Source organism: Glycine max, chromosome 16 (assembly GCF_000004515.6).
Source record: "Glycine max cultivar Williams 82 chromosome 16, Glycine_max_v4.0, whole genome shotgun sequence".
Lineage (NCBI taxonomy): Eukaryota > Viridiplantae > Streptophyta > Magnoliopsida > Fabales > Fabaceae > Glycine > Glycine max.
The window spans coordinates 4733561-4754549 of NC_038252.2; the positions used below are offsets into that span (position 1 = coordinate 4733561).

At 32.4% G+C, this 20989-nt stretch overlaps 1 protein-coding gene across 1 annotated transcript; it reads left to right on the forward strand.

Annotated features, from left to right (window-relative positions):
- The first annotated feature begins 4308 nt into the window (after window positions 1-4308).
- Window positions 4309-20764, forward strand: LOC100811738 (nuclear cap-binding protein subunit 1). Its single transcript, XM_006598937.4, has 19 exons — window positions 4309-4539; window positions 4657-4716; window positions 5265-5321; window positions 6550-6621; window positions 8300-8362; window positions 9258-9434; window positions 10356-10487; window positions 11096-11162; window positions 12732-12931; window positions 13571-13641; window positions 14025-14109; window positions 15631-15699; window positions 15823-15941; window positions 16828-16966; window positions 18148-18645; window positions 18882-19181; window positions 19798-19973; window positions 20095-20206; window positions 20396-20764. The coding sequence occupies exons 1-19, from the start codon at window positions 4456-4458 to the stop codon at window positions 20504-20506; spliced, it is 2592 nt and encodes an 863-aa protein (XP_006599000.1). The 5' UTR covers window positions 4309-4455; the 3' UTR covers window positions 20507-20764.
- Window positions 20765-20989: the final 225 nt, after the last annotated feature.

The window sequence follows — 20989 nt, forward strand, 5'->3', positions numbered from 1 at the left end:
AAAGGTATTATAGCAAATTGTTATACATATAAGAGTTTAAATTTAATACATTTTTAATTATTTTCAAAATTAACTAAAAAGTGTATGTTTTTTCTTAAGTCACGGGTGTCTCTCAAAATATTATCATATATTAATTTTGTTTGTATGTTCTCCCGTTAAATATATCGTTTTCAATGAATATATTTAAATCTTACACCTTCCTGTAAATTAAATGTTGATTCTAAATAGTTATTAGTTTTTTTATTTTTAATTTATAAATAGTTTTTTTAAAAACATGTTCAACAAAAATAAAATTGAAATGATTTTTAACTCAATTTCAGAATATTTTACATTAATTTTTTTAAAATAATTATGAATTTAATTTTTAATTTTAGAAAAGAGAATTTCACTAGTTACTACTATCAAATAGCATTAAACACTTGAGACTTCAGTCGATTTTTATAATCAGAGTCGAGCCAAAATCAAATACTTAACTAAAATTACCAATCTTATTTGTTGACATTACAATCTAAACTATAATCTTTGTATTTATTTATATCTTTGAAGGCCTATAATCCTTGTTTATTGAGCCTAAACTTGCATTTTATCCTTCATGGGTCCTTCCATAAACCCACAACTCTAGTTTGTCGATGACTAGCAGCATGCAATCTTTATATTTTTTAATATTTTTTTTATCATTGATGAAATCTCATATTAACCCACTAACTAGCCTGAACTCGCTCTTTATAAATGGAAATAACTTGAAATTTTAAATAATGGGAAAAACATTTTAAAAATAAAATAAAATAAAAAGTTTGTATGAAAAGCAGTGTCAATTGCTAACGTTTTAATTATTAAAACACCCCCCCTTTAAGATTTTGGACTCCTTAAACAATATTATAAGAAATCAAAAAGCAAATTTCCTTGAACAATATTGAACCTGTTACCTGGAAAAATTATTTATAATTTGATAGTCTCCTGAAAAACACGGAACCATTTTGCTGCAGTACAAACGCGAAGCTGGGCCGGCATATATTAAGACCCATAAGATAATTACTATTTGCATCCCTATTTTACTAATAACCCCCTTTCCCTTTTCTTTTTCCTAAATTATCCTCACTTCCTTCTTTTGATATAAACTTTCTCACCCCTTTTTTTTTTTCTTGAATGAAATGTCCAGATTCTACTCTTCCCACAGCAAGTTCCTCCAACTCTACCTTATTTCTCCCGGAGGTGACTTCTCATTGGTAGTTATGTTGGAGAATTAAGCACCAAGATAAGAAGGGGTAAGGTTCAGGGGAAGAAAAAACCAGTTATCTTGATGCCGCACAGAAGGTGCTCAATAATATGCCTTAGCGAGACATTGCTTTGGAGAATGTTGTGATTTATGAAGTCAGCCAGGAAAGGGAAACTGATCCACCAAGGCTATAGCTTTTTACAACAAAATGAAGGAAGAAGGGAGGAGGACGGACAAGACAATCATGTACCCACTTGCACGAATCTATTATGTTTCACTTTTCCGCTAATGGTTTCGATTGCCTTTCAGCTACAGTGCTATGCTAAACACAACATCGCACCATGCTTGAATTCTGAGTTGCTTGCTCTGCTTGTTTATGGTATACCCAATTAATTACTTTTTTCTTTTGAGGTAAAAACAATGGTTTTAGAGTTGTGGTTTTGCATAAATTTTATAAGTATTGTGTACTGTATCAGGAACTTATTGTAGCTTATATTGATGATTATGTATATGGCACATGCCATCACTCATTTAACGCAGATGATATGTACAGGGGAGTAGTGTACACAAAAGGATATCATGGTCTGCGAAATTGATATGGGGACGAGAAGTGAAGTTGAAGGAAAGGTTGGAGTTTCGATGTTTATGTATATGGCATTGTTTCTATTATTGTGAGAATTCTCACTGTTTCATGCAACATGAGCCATCTTAATCAATAAGATTTTTTATTGGCTTTTCCAAAAAAGAAAAATATTGATGTGTATGTATGATGGTTTGTTGAGTATCATTAGATAGTTTCCAGGAATTTCTTTATGGTAGAAAAAGAAGTGGGAAAGCTTATACCAGGAGAACTGGAGATAGATTGGGAAAAGTTATTTTTAAAAAAAAGAGAAAGGGTGGTGTACTTAGTAACTCATGGAGGATAAATAGTAAGAGACGACCCATAAATCCCAACTTCCTTTTAAAGACAAAGCCTGGCCCAATATGCCGACTCGTAATATATTTTTGTTGAGAACACTCCCCTCCCCTTTTCCTTTCAAATCATCTTCTCTCCCTCACATACTCCCCTTTTCAGCGCAACTACACACTCCTTTTATTATATCAACAACACATTCTCTTATTTTTGTATCACATTCCCTCACCTACTTCACTTCTTATTATCTATTTATTAAAACTACCATTGTTGATAGACATAATCTAATATGCATACACATAAATTAAACAAGGAAAAATTAAAAGTGACAACAACTTTATTATCTTAAATTATAAGATGCAATTATGCTTAATAAAAAAAAAACAAATCTATAAATAACACGAAGTGTAAAGGTATATTGAATTTTATAATAAATGATGTTGTTCACCAATAAAAAAAATATATGACCGGCCAAGTCAACCATTCACTTCTTCCTCTAATATTTCTCTAACTACCTTTCTTCACTTGTTTTTTTATGCTATTTTTTTTCAAATATTTCTTTTATCAGTTTTTGTAATTATTTTTTAAATCTTGAAGATTTCTCTCTTTCATCCATAATTCCAAATTCTTATTTCAATTTAAATTAAGTTAGTATTCAAGTTATTTAAAACTTTGTTTTACTTTTTAGAATAATATACTAAATTGCCAGATAAAATTAGTTGTCAATTCAGCTGCGGATTCAGGACATAGGATCAGTGGGGGTTTTTTTAAAAAAAAAATAATAAATACTTTGACAACGCCGGATAATGACACTAGTAGATAGTAGTAACATTACATTGCAAAACTTTTCCAATCATAGAATCCGTATAGAAGTCATTTTCCTCCCAAATTGTGGTTGAGAGGATATAGAATTAACTTTCTATTCTCATAACTCCAATGAACAGAAACAAAAGTACAAAACAATAGTTAACAAAAAAAAAAAACAAAACTTATCTTGTAAGAACAATAGACATCGCCTTACAACTTACCATGCTCCCGCAATTTTGATCCTTCCTTAAGATACTATTCAAATGTAATTAATGTAGCAAAATTGCCACTTGCCTCACAAATTAGTAGATAATACCTGCTGCTACATTGTTATGACAACCCCAATTATGATGATATAATTTGTTTAGCAAATAAACTCATTAATAAATTTAAAATTTAAATAAAATAATTTAACAATAAATTAATTTTTTTAATATATAATGTTAAATTTCATTGTATGTTTACTATCATGATTATGCAAATTTGTTTCTCTATTTTTTAATTTTTTTTTATTATCATTCATTTAATTGTGTAATTTTGATTCATTCACTAATATAATATATTATAAATCTAATTGTATAAAATAAAAATTTATTTTATGCAATGTATATGCTAGAATATTATTTTTTTCTGTCCAAAATAATTGTCACAATTAAAAAATCATTTGTCCCAAAATAAGTGTTAGGTTAATTTTTCAATGCCAATATTATTTTTTACTAATATTCTCGGTCACTTTAGCTTTTTAATAGGTTAGTTTTGTAAATTTATTATTCTATTTCATCTATTTAGTAGTTTTTATTAGTATGTGTAAAACAACACAAATGACACTTCTTTCGGACTGAAGAGAGTAACTAATATCGAATTAATAAATGATTTAAAGTTACATAATTAAAATAATAAATTAAATTTTTTAAAAATTATAAAATGAAGATAATAGGAAAACATAAAGTGGAATTAAACAAAAAATGAAGATAATATATATACATATATAAATATAAAAGAAATACTAATATTCATCTTAGTTGAAGTGCATTAGTATTTAACATAAAAAAAAATTGGACTATAAAATCATTATTTTTTATTTTTCAAAATTTAATTTAAGAATGCTATGATATTTTATCATTTAATTTAAAAAATAAAAATATTTTTTTACGATTCTTTCTTATATATATGATTTTTTTTATTTTTTAATTTAAATGATAAAATATAATAATATTTTTGAATTAAATTTTGAAAATTAAAAAATTTAAAGATTTTTTAATTCAATTTTTTTGATGTTGAATACTAATATACATCAGCATTCTCCTATATTTTATTAAAAACTTTAGAAAAATAATTTTGCCGGATCGAATTTGCATTTGTTAGACGACATTGCGAAGTAAAATTCAAAGTACCTTCTCACTGTTAGGGTTGAAAGCTGAAATCCTTGCTGGGGGCCTCTCAGACCCCAAAACCCTGAAAAGAAAAACCCCTTCTTATTTATTACCGTTGCCCCTTCCTCTCAGTGTAGGAGGAAACGATGAGCAGTTGGAGAAGCCTTCTTCTGCGAATTGGGGACAAGAGCCCCGAATATGGACCCTCCTCCGATTACAAAGATCACATTGTTCGCTTTCTCTTCTTCTTCTTCTTCTTCTCCCTTTCGCTCTGAATCGCACGCGCCTAATCTCTCTCTCTCTCTCTCTCTCTCTCTCTCTCTCCGCTTTTGCTTTCGATTTCTCAGGATACGTGCTTTGGCGCCCTTCGCCGCGAGCTCGACCACTCCCAATCCGAGATTCTCGAGGTACACGGTGATTCTTCTCTTTTGCTTTTTGCTCGTGTTTTTGATAGTTAGGTCAATTGAAAATTTTCAATTCGTTTTTTTTTTCTTCTTCTTTTCGAGGCTTGTACTTGTAGCTACGTGAATGGTCAAAATTTGTAATCTACGTTCAACTAACCTAAATTTATGCTGTACGAAGCTAAAGCGAAGCAATTTTTGTTCTGAATTGAAGTGTTATCCGCGTGCTATGTGTTTAATGTAAAGAACGTGAATATTGGATTTTTTCTGTTAGTTATACTTTCTTTTGGCCCTTCGTTTTTTCTTGGTTTGCTTCAGAAGTCTGAAACATTGAAAGTTGATTAGAACCGTTTTATAGTATTACAGCTGTAATATAGTGTAACCGGACTTGTTAGTTGCTCTCTCCCCGATTTTTTCTCTACATGCTTTTTCAAATGTTAGATATAGATTTTGTGCCGTGTCTGGTAATTGTTATCTGTTGTCTTTTTCTGTACTATTATATGGCACTGTCATGCTTGTTATCATGACGTATTTACTTTATTGTATTCATGCAGTTCCTTCTCATGTGTGCTGAGCAATTGCCTCACAAGATTCCTCTGTATGGTACCCTGGTAGAGATTTCTTTTCTCTCTCTCTCTCTCTCTCACCCTGTAATGGCGTCTGTTATTTGTTTTCCTGTATGTTGCAATATTTATCTCTTATTCTGGATGCGTATGCATGCACGAAGGTTACACAGATATGACATGTTCTTCTTTTCATTAGTATTGTTATTGTTGTTATTTTTGGGTGTGTTGTGAGTTTGTGTTCGTTTTTCATAGGTAGCTTTATATGGTGAACATGCAAGATAGCAGTACTGGGTGAACTTAATTTATTATTGTTGTGTTTATGACAATGGAAGTGCTACTCAGTATTATGGCCTGTATCTAAAATAGGACTGCTAGTTATTAGTCACGACAATGTATCTGATCAACCTTATTTTTAAATTTTGGAATATTTTCTTCTTTCCATTTTATTGGAAATCTTATATCTTTAACTTCACACTTTTTGTTCCTTGTGTACTGTTAAATTTTCAATTGCAAGGTTATTAAATTTTATGTTGCTAGTCAGCTCTGTGTCAAAAGTCCTGTCAATTAAGTATTCTGACACAGACAATTTTGGTGTAACCTATAGATGTTATTGAGAATCAGGAATTTAATGTATAATGATGTGATAGGATATGATATCTGATTTAGAGGAAACTGAATATCCTCTAATTATGTCTAATCAATACTCCCTGTCTATATAAACAAGCATCCACTGTATACTTTGACACATGGTTTCAGTCTATTATCCCTCTGTATTTTCTCCCATTTTACAGATGTCAATACAGTTAAAAGTTGAAACAGTTTATTAAAGATACAGTTTATTAACCTATAGCACTGGAAATTACATTTTGCAAATGCATTTTGGAAAACAGTGTTTTTTATGGAACATTATTTGTTCTTAACATCATGATGGCTATAATGTTCATAGAAGTTGTATAGTAGATGTGCATTTCAAAGTTGGAGTTTCTGTAACTGTCAGAATTTGGATGAAAACTTGTAAAATTTGATACTTCAATAATAAAAGAAGCAATATAATTAACCTAGTCTGACAAGTCTGCTCCTTTCTGCTGTTGCATTATTCTATTGTTTATTTATTTGCTGCATTTTACCTCAAATACCAGTTATGTGTGTCATTATGCTGTAATTGTGTAGCTAATTTCCACCCAATTATGTATTGTGAAATTTCTCTTGCTTGCGTAGTTTCCAAATTGAAGTTTCTGAACCTCATATTTCCTATGTATGCATTTCATTTCAGATTGGCTTAATTAACTTGGAAAATGAAGACTTTGTGAAACAACTAGTGGAGAAAACTCAAAGTAAATTTCAGGTAAGCCATTAAGTCACTGAAGCTGCTAGCTGTGTAGGATTATTAGGTATATGGATCTGAAACTAGGATTTTTTTTCCTATAGAAATCAAGTTTTGAGTTTCATGTATGTGGATGCTTGATTGTAAAAAGTCAAACCATTATTTAAGATGGGAACAGACATTGTCTCCATTTAATCTAGTATTGTCAAAGCCCATTGTGGAGTGACATGGAAAGTTTGATGCTTACCATAAAAATATCCAGGTGTTGGTGTGGTGGGTTGATTATGGTGGCACCACTGGCATCATGCTACCAGCCATGTCCAAAAGTGGAATCTCATCTGCCCTCATTCCTAACCAATGAGCTTGTGATTTTTGGAATGTATTTGCCTTTTGGCCATGTCTGATTCAAAAAACAGTTTAATTCCTCTAAAAACACTCATTGCCTCTTTGATACTGAGGTTGTAATGATGCAATAAAGTAGGTTCCGAGCCCCATCAAGCTTTACTTCACTCAAAACAAGCTACTAGCCTCACCCAAATCCTTTCCCCCCCCTGTATACCTTACCCTTCCAGATTATGAACAGAATGTGGTTCATTAGTTTCACTGAAATCCTTCCTCATTTTCACTTGTGGCTGTGCTGAAACTCTTGAAAGGAGGTGGAGAATGGGAGAATAGTATAAGAAATCCTATCTTAAAACACATCTTTAACCTCTTTTTTTCTTTATTTTTTTCTTTGATACGAGGCTACGGGCCATTGAAAATCAGAGCTTATTCTAAATTAATGACTGACTATTTATTTATAATAAAAAAAATACAAAAATGAAGATTGAATTAGAAAAATAATAAATAAAAATGAGTTAATGTTTGGTTGAAAATACTATTTTGTTTATTTTTCTTGCTGTAAATTATTAAGTCTTTTTATTTACTTTATAATGTGTGTTGATTAAATACTATTATTTTATTTTGTTTATTTTTTTTCTTAAATGTATCTGTCTTTCATCTGGCTTTGGCTGCCGTATCACTTGCCATAAAACTGTTGATTTTTCGGCCTGCTGCCATTGACTGCCACAATGGACTGATTAATGAAAGCACTTATTTACGAATAATATCATATTATGAGGAATTTTGCTTATGGTGATTGCTTATGTTAAAGTTTGATTAGTCTTTGATAAAGATACTGAATGAAATATTATATCATTGACCACTAGGTAGACACAAGCTTTACCAGAAGTGTCATGTTATCACTTGACACACCATTGATTTTACCTTAATTGTAGTCGAATTGGCCTTGCCATTTTAATCCTGTTGTGATCATATAAATCAGGTTGGAATATTTAAGCCTATGTTTGGATTACCATTTCAAACTCTCAAAATTACTTTTAACTCGAAATTTACAAAGGTCATCCTTCCTCCTACGTACTTTAAATGTACGTTCACTCATGGAACGGGACAATGGGTGCCCAAACAAGCTATTAATTGTCGGTGAAACTTATTTCTGATAACACTCAACTTGCAATTTGAATTTGTTTTGTTCATTCAAAATAAATGCCACTGTATATTTCTTTAATTTGATGCAAAATTTTGAATGTAAGGAATTATTTTAATTTGATCTTTTAGTGATTCTGCTGACTTCCTTTGATTTATTCCCTATAATATTATTTTTGTATGTCTCATTTTTTTTTTGGTATTTTTAATTTAGGATGCCTTAGATTCTGGAAACTGCAACGGGGTTCGTATTCTAATGCGGCTTTTGACTGTTATGGTATGTATTGCCATTGTTTTTTGCAGAAAAGTTGTGTAGCATTATTTACATTTAAACTGTTGATTGATATGTCATTGGCAGTCTGCGGTGGATAGGAAATCCTTCATGCTTTCTTCATGGGTTCATTCTACATTTATAAATGATTGTCCGTGTTTGAGTATGATTTTCCTCGTCATTTAGTCTTTTTCACATGTACAACTAATAGAGCATGCTTGTTATTGATTATATTATCCATAAAAGAAATGCTGTTTCCATAAAAAAAGCTGATTAGAATCCTGTTCGCTCTTGTTTTGTATTGAACTATTATTAGTGAAAATCAGATTATAATGTTGGACTATTTCTATTGCGAAGTGTAAGCAAAGATTACTCTTACACAAAGAAAAAAAGCCATTTTCAAATGTGCAAAATTGTGGAGCTTATGAGTTATGATGGAAAGTTAGTTAACTTATTTTCTGTCTAACTTTTGTTTTCCTATTTTATCCCCAGTAATTGATTATTTTCAATACAAAACAAATTACTACAACTAACTTCATACTCTTTTTTGTAATTTTACTATAAAAAGAAATTATTATTATTATTATTATTATTATTATTATTATTATTATTTTGTACAATCCAAATAAAATAGATTCTTATACTTACTTCACCGAACATATCCAAACATAAAACTTGTTTCCTATAGTCCATTATAAAGATATAATTATAATTGAATATTGAAATAAGGTTTTTTTTCCTTGTCTAATCCAAACACACTTATTTATATTCCCAACCCCTTCTAGATCTAAATGTTCACATTTGATCTTCCTATTCTTGTCCTTGTATGTTCATGTGTTGTGGAGTATTTATGTAACTGAATGCAAGTTTTTTATTTGTTGCTTTCTTGTAAATTCTTTAGATGAGCAGTAAGGTTCTTCAACCAAGCTCTTTGGTGGCTGTGTTCGAAACATTTTTATCATCAGCTGCCACAACAGTAGATGAGGAGAAAGGGAATCCCTTATGGCAGCCATGTGCTGACTTTTACATAACTTGCATTTTATCATGCCTCCCATGGGGTGGAGCAGAACTTACTGAGGTAATTATTTGATGCTGATAATTTATAATTTGGGAAAATTTTCAACTTTATTTAACCTGTTGGATTTAATTTTCTGTCTGCATTATGACCTTGTAATTTAAAATATTCCTTTGTTAATCTTCTAACTGTTTCTCTATGTGATTATTAAATGTATCAATTTCTGTATCTCTGTATTTACTGTTTTTATTTTTATTGTTATATATTACTGTTATTTTTATCTGTCTTAAAGTAATGAGCTATTATTAGTTTGATTGTTTAATTGCTAATTCAAGAACATATTTTTTTAGTTTGTTTTTCATATCTGAATAAAGACAAATTTCACTTATTTTTCCATTCCTTGGTTAGAGCTATCTGTATTAAAATTTAGATGTTGCCTGTGATTAGGGAGAGTTATTGTATCTTCCATTTGTGGGTGGGTATCACTTGGTAGCATTGGTCGATGCCTTGCATTGATATAGCAGTTGAGGTGTGAGCAGCTCATATTATGGCGACAATGAATAAAGAATTTGATGTACATGTCACAAACTTTCATTACGTCGAGAAGTTATAAACATTGCAGCAAATGATATAACAACTATGCTAGCAGTTCTTGACACTTTTTCTTTTCATTTTAATATATGTATGTTTGTTTAGGTTACAATATTGTTGACAATGTGTCTTTCATAGAATCCCAATTAAATGGAATGATTGTAAAGGAATCTTTTACTTATTTAAGCTGTTTTTTAAGGAACGTATTTATGCTGATTAGCAGCATATTTATTAGAATTTTCTTTCCTTTATTTTATCTACTTCTACTGTACTTTAAATAGCAACCAATAACCTGTACGAATTCATACAATAAATACAAAATTCAATTACAAATATGGATTTCATTATTGCTGAATTCTTTTTCCATTTAATGGCATGTCATGTCGTTCACAGCAAGTTCCTGAAGATATCGAGAGAGTGATGGTTGGTGTAGAAGCTTACTTGAGCATCAGAAAGCATACATCAGATACTGGCTTATCCTTTTTTGAGAATGATGATGAAAATGGGGAAGGTCTTACTGACAAGGTTGGCTCCTGTTTAGCTAATACTTTATTAGAATTTACACTTTCTTTGTCTGTCCTTTGAGCTATGTATTGATGTTTCTCCAGAATATTTGGTTTTTTCCCTTTTATTTATCTGATTTGGGTCTTATGGTGGTGCCTTTAATGAAGCCTGAATAGTACTTTAGAAGTTTACCACTAATATATAATTGTCTTTGGTTATAAACTTATAATTGTCAGACACATGTTGGACACTTGTGTCATATACATATCACTTCTAATCCTAATGTGTCATTTGACTCGTTTCAAATTCTGTTGCATGTTGAAGAGAACCTCTCCCATTGGGATAAAGTTTTTTTTTTTGATCTTGTATTTCGTTTCTGTGCTTCTCAGAACACCAGTGTTTAACTAGGGTTTCAATTATTTAAATTCCCAAATTAATGAAGGAGTATTTCTTTAGACAGTTGAGAGTAGATCCAAGGAATAACACTGGCAACATACAGCCCATTTTCTTGTAACTTATGGATTTTTTTGTATCCTATTGTGTTTGTCTCGATTTCTACTCCCTTTCAGTAATTGTTTAGAGGTTCCTGAAAATGTTTATTTTCATAACATTTCATTTCCTTTTTCCAGGACTTTTTGGAAGATTTATGGGATAGAATACAGGTTTTATCAAGCAACGGATGGAAGGTTGACAGCGGTAATTTTCTCTTTTCTATGTGAAGTGCATAGTAGGTTATGCTACTGTACCTTTATCAAAAATTAAAATCCTTTACACTGTTTTTCACTCTTTTTTTCTTCCTTTAAGTTCAGGGCATTTTGTCCTACTATTACATGTTCATATTGTGTTTATTTCCCTATATGAGTTGTTGTTAAGTTTACAGGGAATGTCTTAAAGTAAACTTTAACTTTTGCTAATCTATACAAATAAAATGCCAAGATAGAACCGGAATATTTAAATCTTAGCAGTATTGAGGCTGAAGCTTTATTTATTTGTAAAATTTATCCCTATACCCATGACAGATTGTAATCACCATTGCCATCCCTCTTTACACCCACTATTGTTCTCTGCCAGGCATCTGTAAATTCTATCAGTATGTGCAGTGTTTTTAATTAAGCCTACAAAGAATAGCTATATCTTCACTCTTATTTGATTGATGATTTTCTTTTTCCCTTTAGTGACGTTCTACCTGCTGTAAATGTCTTGGTTTTGGTGTATGTGTATGTAATGCACGGAACATGATATTTTTCTTGCCCTTCATGCATATTTGGAGCAGATAGTTTATGTATACATAACTGCCACCAAATCATTGAACTTGTTTTATCTTGTGAGTTGGTTATGTGGGAATCTTCAGCTAGAAATATTTGCATCTATCTGAGGCAGGCTTGTTTTTCTGAGCTCTTAATTTTTTTGGGGAATGAATGGGTTCCTTGTAAGACATCTAAACTCCAAAGGGATAAGATAGTAATAGCACACATGATCACTGCATTTATGAATAATTTTTGACTGGTTGACTGCTTGGATGACACCGGTTTGATTCCCTATGAATTGAACAGTCTGAAAACTGAAAAGATTAAGTAGTTAGGAACTTGAGAGAATGCCCAAGAATGCTTTTGATGTTTTAACTTTTAACATTGATTTAGAAAGATGTCAGGTCATAGCATTGACTTGGAAAGTGTCACCTTGCTTACTCCCTATGAAGTTGTGTTGTATTTCCTTGCAAACCTTCTGTTTTATTCCATTTACTTGGAAGTTGACTGCATAATACTTTCCTATGTTAAAGTTGTGTTGTTGTTTACCTTGTTTTGAGTATTTCAGAGGGTGGGGTTAATGAAACTCACATAATGAAGGAACATCTTAGATCTTACTCACATATATATACATTGTATGTGCCAAGCAAAAATAGGCAGCAAGAGATTGTATGCTTGCAGTTCTCATCTCAAAATATCTTACTGGCATTTTACTTTTTTCTTTAATACTTTAAGTTTAAAGGCTATGGAATTAATTTCAAGCTTCCCTTTCAAATTTTAATCTTACACTAGGGTGATGTGAGGATAGTATGACAGAATCATATTCCTCATAAATATTAACTAGAACTCTAGAAGCTTATGATATCTATTCAAGCCTTGTTATGAATAATTTATTCTTTTCCTTTATCTTTTTCCTTTCCTTTTGTTGTAATTTTGTCATACACATTACTTTTGTTTACCTTTATTTATTTTCTTGTGTTTTATTCCCTGCTTGATTGTTTTCTGTTTCAATTGTTAGTTCCAAGACCTCATCTTTCATTTGAAGCTCAGCTGGTTGCTGGGAAGTCTCATGAATTTGGGCCAATATGCTGCCCCAGCTTACCAAGCCTGCCTTCAGTCCCTTCTGGCGTGTCTATTGGTAAACAGAAGCATGAAGCAGAATTAAAATATCCTCAAAGTATACACCGGCTTAACATATTTCCTCCTAGTAAAATTGAGGTGATTTGCGTTCTATATGATACCAGTCTAGTGTCTCTACACTGGTTTCCTTTCTTTTAATCTATTTTTATGGAAACTTATTTTTATTTATATTTGGAATGTAAAGAAATCTGTTATAAATTCATTACAAATTAATCTACAACTATGAATGAAATAAAGTATTGTTTTGTTATTCAATGGCTAATTCAAGTATATATATGTTGAAGGTGATAGTTTTTTAATTCTTAAGTTTGTTTACCATTCTACATTTAACCTGTGATATGCTAAGATGCATCCTTTTCAATTTTGTGCCTGCTAATATCCTTTGTAGAAGATGACTATTTCATGGTTGAACAGCACATAAATGTGCTTTTCCTTGTTTTTATTTTGTGGTTTCTTTTGAAGGGTAATATCTTATTGTCTGCTTCTGTACTTCTCTCTTTCTTTCCTCTAATTAAATTCCTCCTCTTAACAGCCTTCAAAATGTTTTTTTTAGTAAGGATCAAACTGCTTTTTGCATGATGAGCCTGCTGCTTATTTTTGTAGCATGTAAAACTGTTCATTTTCATGTGTTATATCTACCTTAGGTTTTCGGTAATTTGGATTTCATTTTTGCCAATCATATATGTGGGTTCAATGGAGTTAATTTTTTGGATGCAGGATCTACAGCCTATAGACAGATTTGTTATGGAAGAGTATCTCCTAGATGTGCTTCTGTTCTTAAATGGCTGGTTTGTATACACCATTCATTTTCTTTTTACTAGAAGAGTAGTAATGACCCTGTGAATGTTATGTAGTTTGAATAATAAAAAAGAATATACTAAAATACATCATGACATACCAATTTTGTGTTATTAATTTTTATTTAATGTGCTGTCAATTTTTTTTTATTTAATTCTGTTGAGTATCTTTGAAAATTTCCAAGTTCTTTATGTTACATCAAGGGAAATTTAAGGTATGTTCATTAATTTTATTTAGAATTTACTTAGAATTTCTCTAGTCTTTTATATTTCATATCCGCTTTATGTCTGCTTTTCTTCTTAACTCTTTTTCCTATAAAAATGTTTTTGATGTGATTATAACTGTTGAATTTTTTGGGTTAATGCAAAGCTAGTCGAAAGGAATGTGCTTCTTTCATGGTTGGCCTGCCAGTTTCCTTCAGATACGAGTACCTCATGGCGGAAACAATATTCTCTCAGGTATTAGTATTATATGCAAAATTGCAATTCCCCCTACCTCTTCTGTAGCTATAAAGCTCTAGCAATTAGCATTACTGTGGAAGCTTTCTTTGGGCCTCCAAATGGACTCAAGCAAGTTGCTTTTAGAAGCTTAAGAACAATACAATAGCAGGATAATGAACTGTGGGTTGGCTGCTGTACATATGATTATAGATCCAAGACATACTTCACACATAAAATGCTCAAAACTAATGAATTATTTAAAATTAAATACATTTTCATAGTTTATAATCAAAGTCATACTCTAAACATACAATTGCCATACAAAAAAAGGAAGATGATGGAATCAATGAGAAAAAAAAACCCAGAACAGATAGGGTGTGGGTGTGAAGAGTAGAAAACAAACAAGAATTGAATAGAGGCCTGTGTGAACAGAGAGACTCATGGGTATGCAGAGGCCAACAAGCCATGAGTGTGTTGGAAAAGGCCAGACAAATAGTGAGTGTGGCTGGTGAGCAGAAATGGTGCTGTGAGCACTGGGTCATTGGTTGGGTTGAATCAGAGGTCAACTTTTAAGTGTTTTATGCATGAATGATCAGGGAAGGGTTTTGTACCCTATTATGTTTTTTATGCCAAAAATAAAGTGGAAATAAAAAAAAAATTGTTAAGAAAAGGCTGGGAAGCTCTCAAGGGAGGCAAAGATGGATTTTACCTGTTTCAATATAGCGGCTGTAATAGTAATGATTTGCCATTATAGCAGCTGTGACAGGCACCCTGTAGTGTTTATCTGACGCACTCTACTCTGCTTTTGCTTCATAGCATGCAATTGACTATTTGACTATTATGATTTAGTGTATATTGATAAAGTAAAATGAAAGCATTTCTTGTGTGTACTGAAAATGAAATTGTTCCCTTCTTTCCTCTGTATTGAGGTAAAAGATATGACAAATCTATCTTTTATATGGTTCTTTTTGTTTGTCTTATATTTAATCAACATCCTCTGAAGTGCAGTGTTGATAACCATTGATTTAAATTGTTTTAAATTTCTAGCAATTGGATAGCAACTATGGATTTTTAATAATCCATTCATATCAATAATCTTACGAGTTTTTCTTTCAGAGTTTGTTTGAAGGGAGTGAAGGGTGTTTTTGTTTATCGGTAGTTTAATTGTAATCTTTTGGGTTTACTATTTTTCATTTTACTTTTTTTCTTTTTTCTCTTTTTATTTTCTATATTTATAAAAAAATTATTTCCTTTATATTTATTGATTGAAGGGAATAATTTTAACAATTGAAAACTGGAAGATGGCATAGTAAACCTATCAACTATTATTATTTTTTGGGCCTGCTTTAATGAAATTGTCTTAGATATTTTTTATTTTATTTTTGTAAATAACATGCTATTTAAATTAAATGCTCCGAAAGGTTTAATTTTATAATTTGATGTTGCTGACATTTGTGGGTTTGTAATTTTGATATGAATGGGTGCGGGTGACTTAGAATATTGGCAGATTTTGTAATGCTATATCTATATTTATTGCAGCTGCTGATGCTACCACAACCACCTTTCAAACCAGTATATTACACATTGGTTATTATTGACCTTTGTAAGGTACAGTCAAGTGCACATGACATTGCTGACTTTTTTGTCACTAAGGAATTTTGTTGCTTCAATACACAGATTTCAAATTTCATTTCATGTTTAATGCTTTCTAATATTGTGGTTACCCAATAGGCTCTTCCTGGAGCCTTTCCTGCAGTTGTAGCTGGAGCTGTTCGTACTCTCTTTGAGAGGATTGCTGATTTGGATATGGAGTGTCGGACGCGTCTGATCCTTTGGTTCTCACACCATTTGTATGTTCAGAATTTTAGCAATTGCATTACATCATGCATCATTCAAGATAATATACTGTGCATGTTCTGCTTGAAGTGTATCTTGTCCTCCCCAACTTTACCTTTTTATTTGATTTCTCTAATACAATTTGTTCATTCAAAAAAGAAAACAATCATGCATAAGATTCTGTTGAGTTTATAGGCTAAAGTTGCAAGTTAACATTGAAAGATACTATTCATGATTCTCACATTACAATTCTCTGCCATGGTAATGTTCAATGGTGAGGAAATCATTAAGGAAATTGAGAAATTGAGCTTGGTGATATTCATGAGGCATTCGATGTTTATATTGAAGTTGGTATTAGCCTTAAATGGTGTGTTTGACTGATTCCAAAATCATGGCCAATTTGTTGCTGGAATCAGTGGTTGTGTCCTGTTTGGAATAATCCTATTGGGGATAATTGTGGCTTTGTAATATTAAAGAAAGTGGCACTAACTGCTGAGGCACTAAAGGTTATGATAATGATGCATAAAATTGGCTTAATGGGTGTATTAAATGCATTAGTTGCTAATTTATAGCTCTCACATTTTGGTGCATTGTGATGATGAACTAGTAAGTTTTCCAATCATCTACTTTTTCCTGATGAATGGCAAGTAATAGTTTAACGTATATATGCTTTGTTTATGTCCTATTGTGTTTGGCTCTTTTCCCTCCTTGTTTTACAGATATGCTCTATTTAACTCACCACGACCCCAACATGGTTGATGATCTAGTTTGTTATACCTTCTTCCTACCATATTTACAACACTGTTTTGTTTGAGAATTAGGTTGAACAATTCCAGTGTTGCCGAAGTAGTATATCAAGTGTGTTCATATTCAGTTTGGTTGATTGTTTTTGCTGTGCAGATCAAACTTCCAGTTCATCTGGCCATGGGAAGAGTGGGCTTATGTCCTAGACCTCCCAAGGTGGGCCCCTCAACGTGTCTTTGTTCAAGAGGTTTTGGAGAGGGAAGTTCGCTTGTCATACTGGGACAAAGTTAAGCAGGTAATTGTCCATGCCAGAGTCATAATAAATGTTACTTTTGTTGCACGTTGCCCCAAGATGACACCACTAGACTATAATGTTACTCATGATCTTTTTTATGGTTATGGATCTCATAGAAAAATCATAAAAGGATACAGAGAAGTTTCTTTATCTGTTTTTGTTGATGTAGAGGAATGGATGCCTTTAATGTTAAAATTGTGTTTTAAATTGTGAAATCACATGATTTTGTGATTTTCCAGTTGCCTTGCAAGGCAACTTACAACCAGAATCATGCATCAGTGAAAGTGTGAGCATAGAATTGTGACCTCGGAGCAGTTTATGCAATTCCACCAGAAGTGTGTTGGGTTGGATTCTCATTTGAGTAAAAAAACCGTATTTTTTTTTCTCCACCTGTTCAGGTACGAAACCCACCCTAACAAAGGTGTTGGTGTCAGCCTTCTCTCGACCCTATCTGTTTCTGCAAGCCCCCAACCATAATCAGAGCAGAGAAGGTAGAACCCTCTGTGCTGTTCTCTTACCCTCATGCTTTGGTCTGCCTGGCACAGTGGAGCTTACAACAGAGTAGAGAGACAGACTGGAGCTTGCAGCAGAGGAGAGAAGCTTCTCTTCTATCACATCTAGTGCCCCTCCCCCAATCTCTCATCTCTGTTTTGATTTTGTACTATTTTTTATCTGGAAGAAACAAACAACTTTAATTAACTAAAACACATGTCATTAGTCATTACTATTTTTTTATCAACCTTTAGTAAAATTCTAGATTCTATAATCAAACAGTTGGACTATTTTCTTGTGTTTTAGTTGTGTTATGTTATGAAAAACTTGTGTTATGTTACTAATTATAACTTTTGACTTTTATTGGATGACCACTTATGGATTTTCAGTTTAAATTTAGTTTAATTATGTAATGTAATTTAGAGGTTATTTTCATTAACCATGTTATTTTCTATGCATTTGTATATGTTAAGTATGATTATGCATTTTTAATAGGATTTTATGGTCGGTGTTATGAACCTATGATTTATGATATTTTATCCCCCTCCGAATCCTATGTAAAATCTTGATTTTGACTACATTGGATGCTTTTCTATCAGCAACTGAATTGATTGAAATAGGATTTAGTTTTGTTTTTTATATACATGGCATATTATTGTTTTTATGGTATATTTCATGATATTTTGTAGAGTATTGAAAATGCACCTGGTTTAGAAGAATTGCTTCCTCCAAAGGGTGGGCCGAACTTTAGTTTTGGTGCAGAAGATGATAAAGAAAGCAATGAACATGTACTGTCTGGACAGCTCAACAACATGGTTAAAGGAAAGGCACCTGTCCGTGAAATAATCTCATGGATTGATGAAAGTGTGCTTCCAAATAATGGTCTAGAAGTTACCCTCAGAGTGGTTGTACAAACTCTTCTCAATATTGGATCCAAGAGTTTCACTCATTTGATGACTGTCTTGGAGAGATATGGGCAAGTCTTTGCAAAATTATGTCCTGACCAGGATAAGCAAGTCATGCTGATAGCTGAAGTGAGTTCTTTCTGGAAGAGTAATACCCAAATGACAGCAATAGCTATTGACAGGATGATGGGTTATCGGCTTGTTTCAAATCTGGCTATTGTGAGATGGGTCTTCTCAGCAGAGAATATTGAGCAATTTCATATGTCAGATCGTCCTTGGGAGGTACTTAATCTTGGTTTTATGGATAGATTGTATGTAAATTCCCTCCTCTGTTAAGTCTACATGGGTTGGAAACCATCTGCCTTTTGCTTTCGATTTATTTTGACGTGATCAGCTTTGGATTTTTAAATTTAAGTGCTGAAGATTTTACATTTTTTGTTTTTGGTTTGATTGAGTTGACATTCATCATAGTTACGCTATTCTTTCATATAGTAATTTCACCGTTTTGCATCAAACAGATTCTTAGAAATGCAGTAAGCAAGACACACAATCGTATTTCTGATCTAAGGAAAGAAATATTATCTCTTAAAAAGAATATTTCATCATCTGAAGAAGCTGCCAAGGAAGCAAAAGCAGAGTTAGATGCTGCAGAGTCAAAACTTACACTAGTGGATGGTGAACCAGTTATTGGCGACAATCCTGCTAGGTTGAATAGATTGAAATCACATGCTGAAAAGACAAAGGAGGAGGTGGTGTCTCTTCAAGAATCTTTAGAAGCCAAGGAAGCTCTTCTTTCCCGAGCAATTGAGGAAAATGAGGTAATTGATGTAAAATTGGTATTGGTTAATTGTCTGCAGACAATTTTGCTTATCAAACATATGTTTGAAGTGCTGGTACAATGTCTTTGAACACTAACATTTTTCTGTTATGGTTGGAGAAAACTTTTCAATCTGTGTTGGACAAAAGTGGGTGTGCCAAACTGCCAATTGTGTGTTTCTTAATTTAGAAATTTTCATTCTCTATTTTCTGTCAAACTCAGTCATAATTTTCATCATAGATAGCCTGTGGAAAGGTGATATACTAATATCTCAATGAAGAGATAGATGATAGGGATATTTGGAACAATTTACGCTCCATATGTGAAAGGTGGCTATATTGGCAACATTGTAACAAAAAAACAGAGAAAAGAAATACTATCAAAAGGAAATGTTATGGAGGAGCTTGCCCGGCCAATGTTTAAGGCAACCTAAAATAGCACTCTATGAGTCACTTTTTGTATTTTGTAGTTTCTACTTGTCTCCTGGTTTTTGCTAATGCAAGTTGGATTTGCTTTAAATTGGAGTTATAAAGGCCATTTCCTGGCTTGAATTAAATGCACTTGAAGCTATGTTTTCTGACTATATTTATTGCATTGGTGGTTATTTGTACATACAGGCATTGTTTCTCTTGTTGTACAAAAGCTTCTCAAACGTGTTGACAGAGCGCCTTCCTGAAGGATCTAGAACACTGCATGAGTTGAAGTCTGCACAAGTTGATGTGGTGATGGCAGTGGACCCTGAAGAGCCATCGTCAATGGAATTAGACAACCAGAATCAGAGACCTCAAAACAGGTTCCTGTGCCTTTCCTTCTGACCTAGATAAATAATAAATAATAATTTTATTTTTTCTTGCTTTGTGGAAATATGCTTATTAATACTACATTATAATTTGGTTTCCTAATCTCTTCTACAGTCATACAAATGGCGAGAAGAAAGGTGGTGCTTATAATGTAGGTGAAAAGGAGCAGTGGTGTATCACCACTTTGGGCTATGTGAAGGCCTTCTCTAGGCAGTATGCTGCTGAGGTATTGTTCAATTCATTCATTGCTTGTATTTGAATATTATCCTAGTTTTTTAAGGAAATGCCATGTAAACAACACTTTGCATATACAAAAACTTACACATGTTCCTCCACAGTTAGATTGATCTAAGTTTGCAAAAAACCAAATCTTATGTGAAGGTTTTGCACATTTTGATAATTTTGTTGCTGGCAGATATGGCCCCATGTTGAGAAGTTGGATGCAGAGGTATTGACAGAAGATGCACCTCTTCTTTTTCGGTCAGCTGTTTATTCTGGTCTTCGAAGACCAATTCACGAGGCTTGATCAATTTGATATTTCACTTCTAAGTTGTGTTTTTTTAGAATTAACTAAAATTCATTCTTTAGTCTGTCAGTTAAGCATTTTCTTAGTCAACCAAAAGCGTAAAGCTGTATGCAATTGTAATGTAAGTGACAAGGTTGGTATGACGAGTCTCCGCTGTTTAGATTCTAACGGGAACTTGACCACTGCTACTGTACATTATTTCGATTATAGCTACTAATTTATTGGACCTTAAATACAAAGAATGAAGTTTGTACGCAACCCCTGTGGTGTACTTAGTAATGCGAAAATTTGAGCCATAAAGATACATATAGTGATTATTGCCTTTTAAATGTCCTTTTATCTATGTGGTGTTCATGGATGCCTCGTTTTCTCAAGAAAATTTACTTTTTTATTAGGAAATCCTTTATAATCTCAGAATAAATTGCTTAAGGGGGAATAGTTTTATATAGTTTTAGAACACTTGTTCGTAAGAAAATTACTAAC

What these genes read in the sequence shown, in the direction of transcription:
- LOC100811738 (XM_006598937.4), top strand. Translation starts at nt 4,456, where the DNA reads ATGAGCAGTTGGAGAAGCCTTCTTCTGCGAATTGGGGACAAGAGCCCC. An exon ending in GTGGAGCAGAACTTACTGAG is followed by an intron (nt 9,435 to 10,355) that starts GTAATTATTTGA and finishes TGTCGTTCACAG; the next exon opens with CAAGTTCCTGAAGATATCGA. An exon ending in CTAGGCAGTATGCTGCTGAG is followed by an intron (nt 20,207 to 20,395) that starts GTATTGTTCAAT and finishes TGTTGCTGGCAG; the next exon opens with ATATGGCCCCATGTTGAGAA.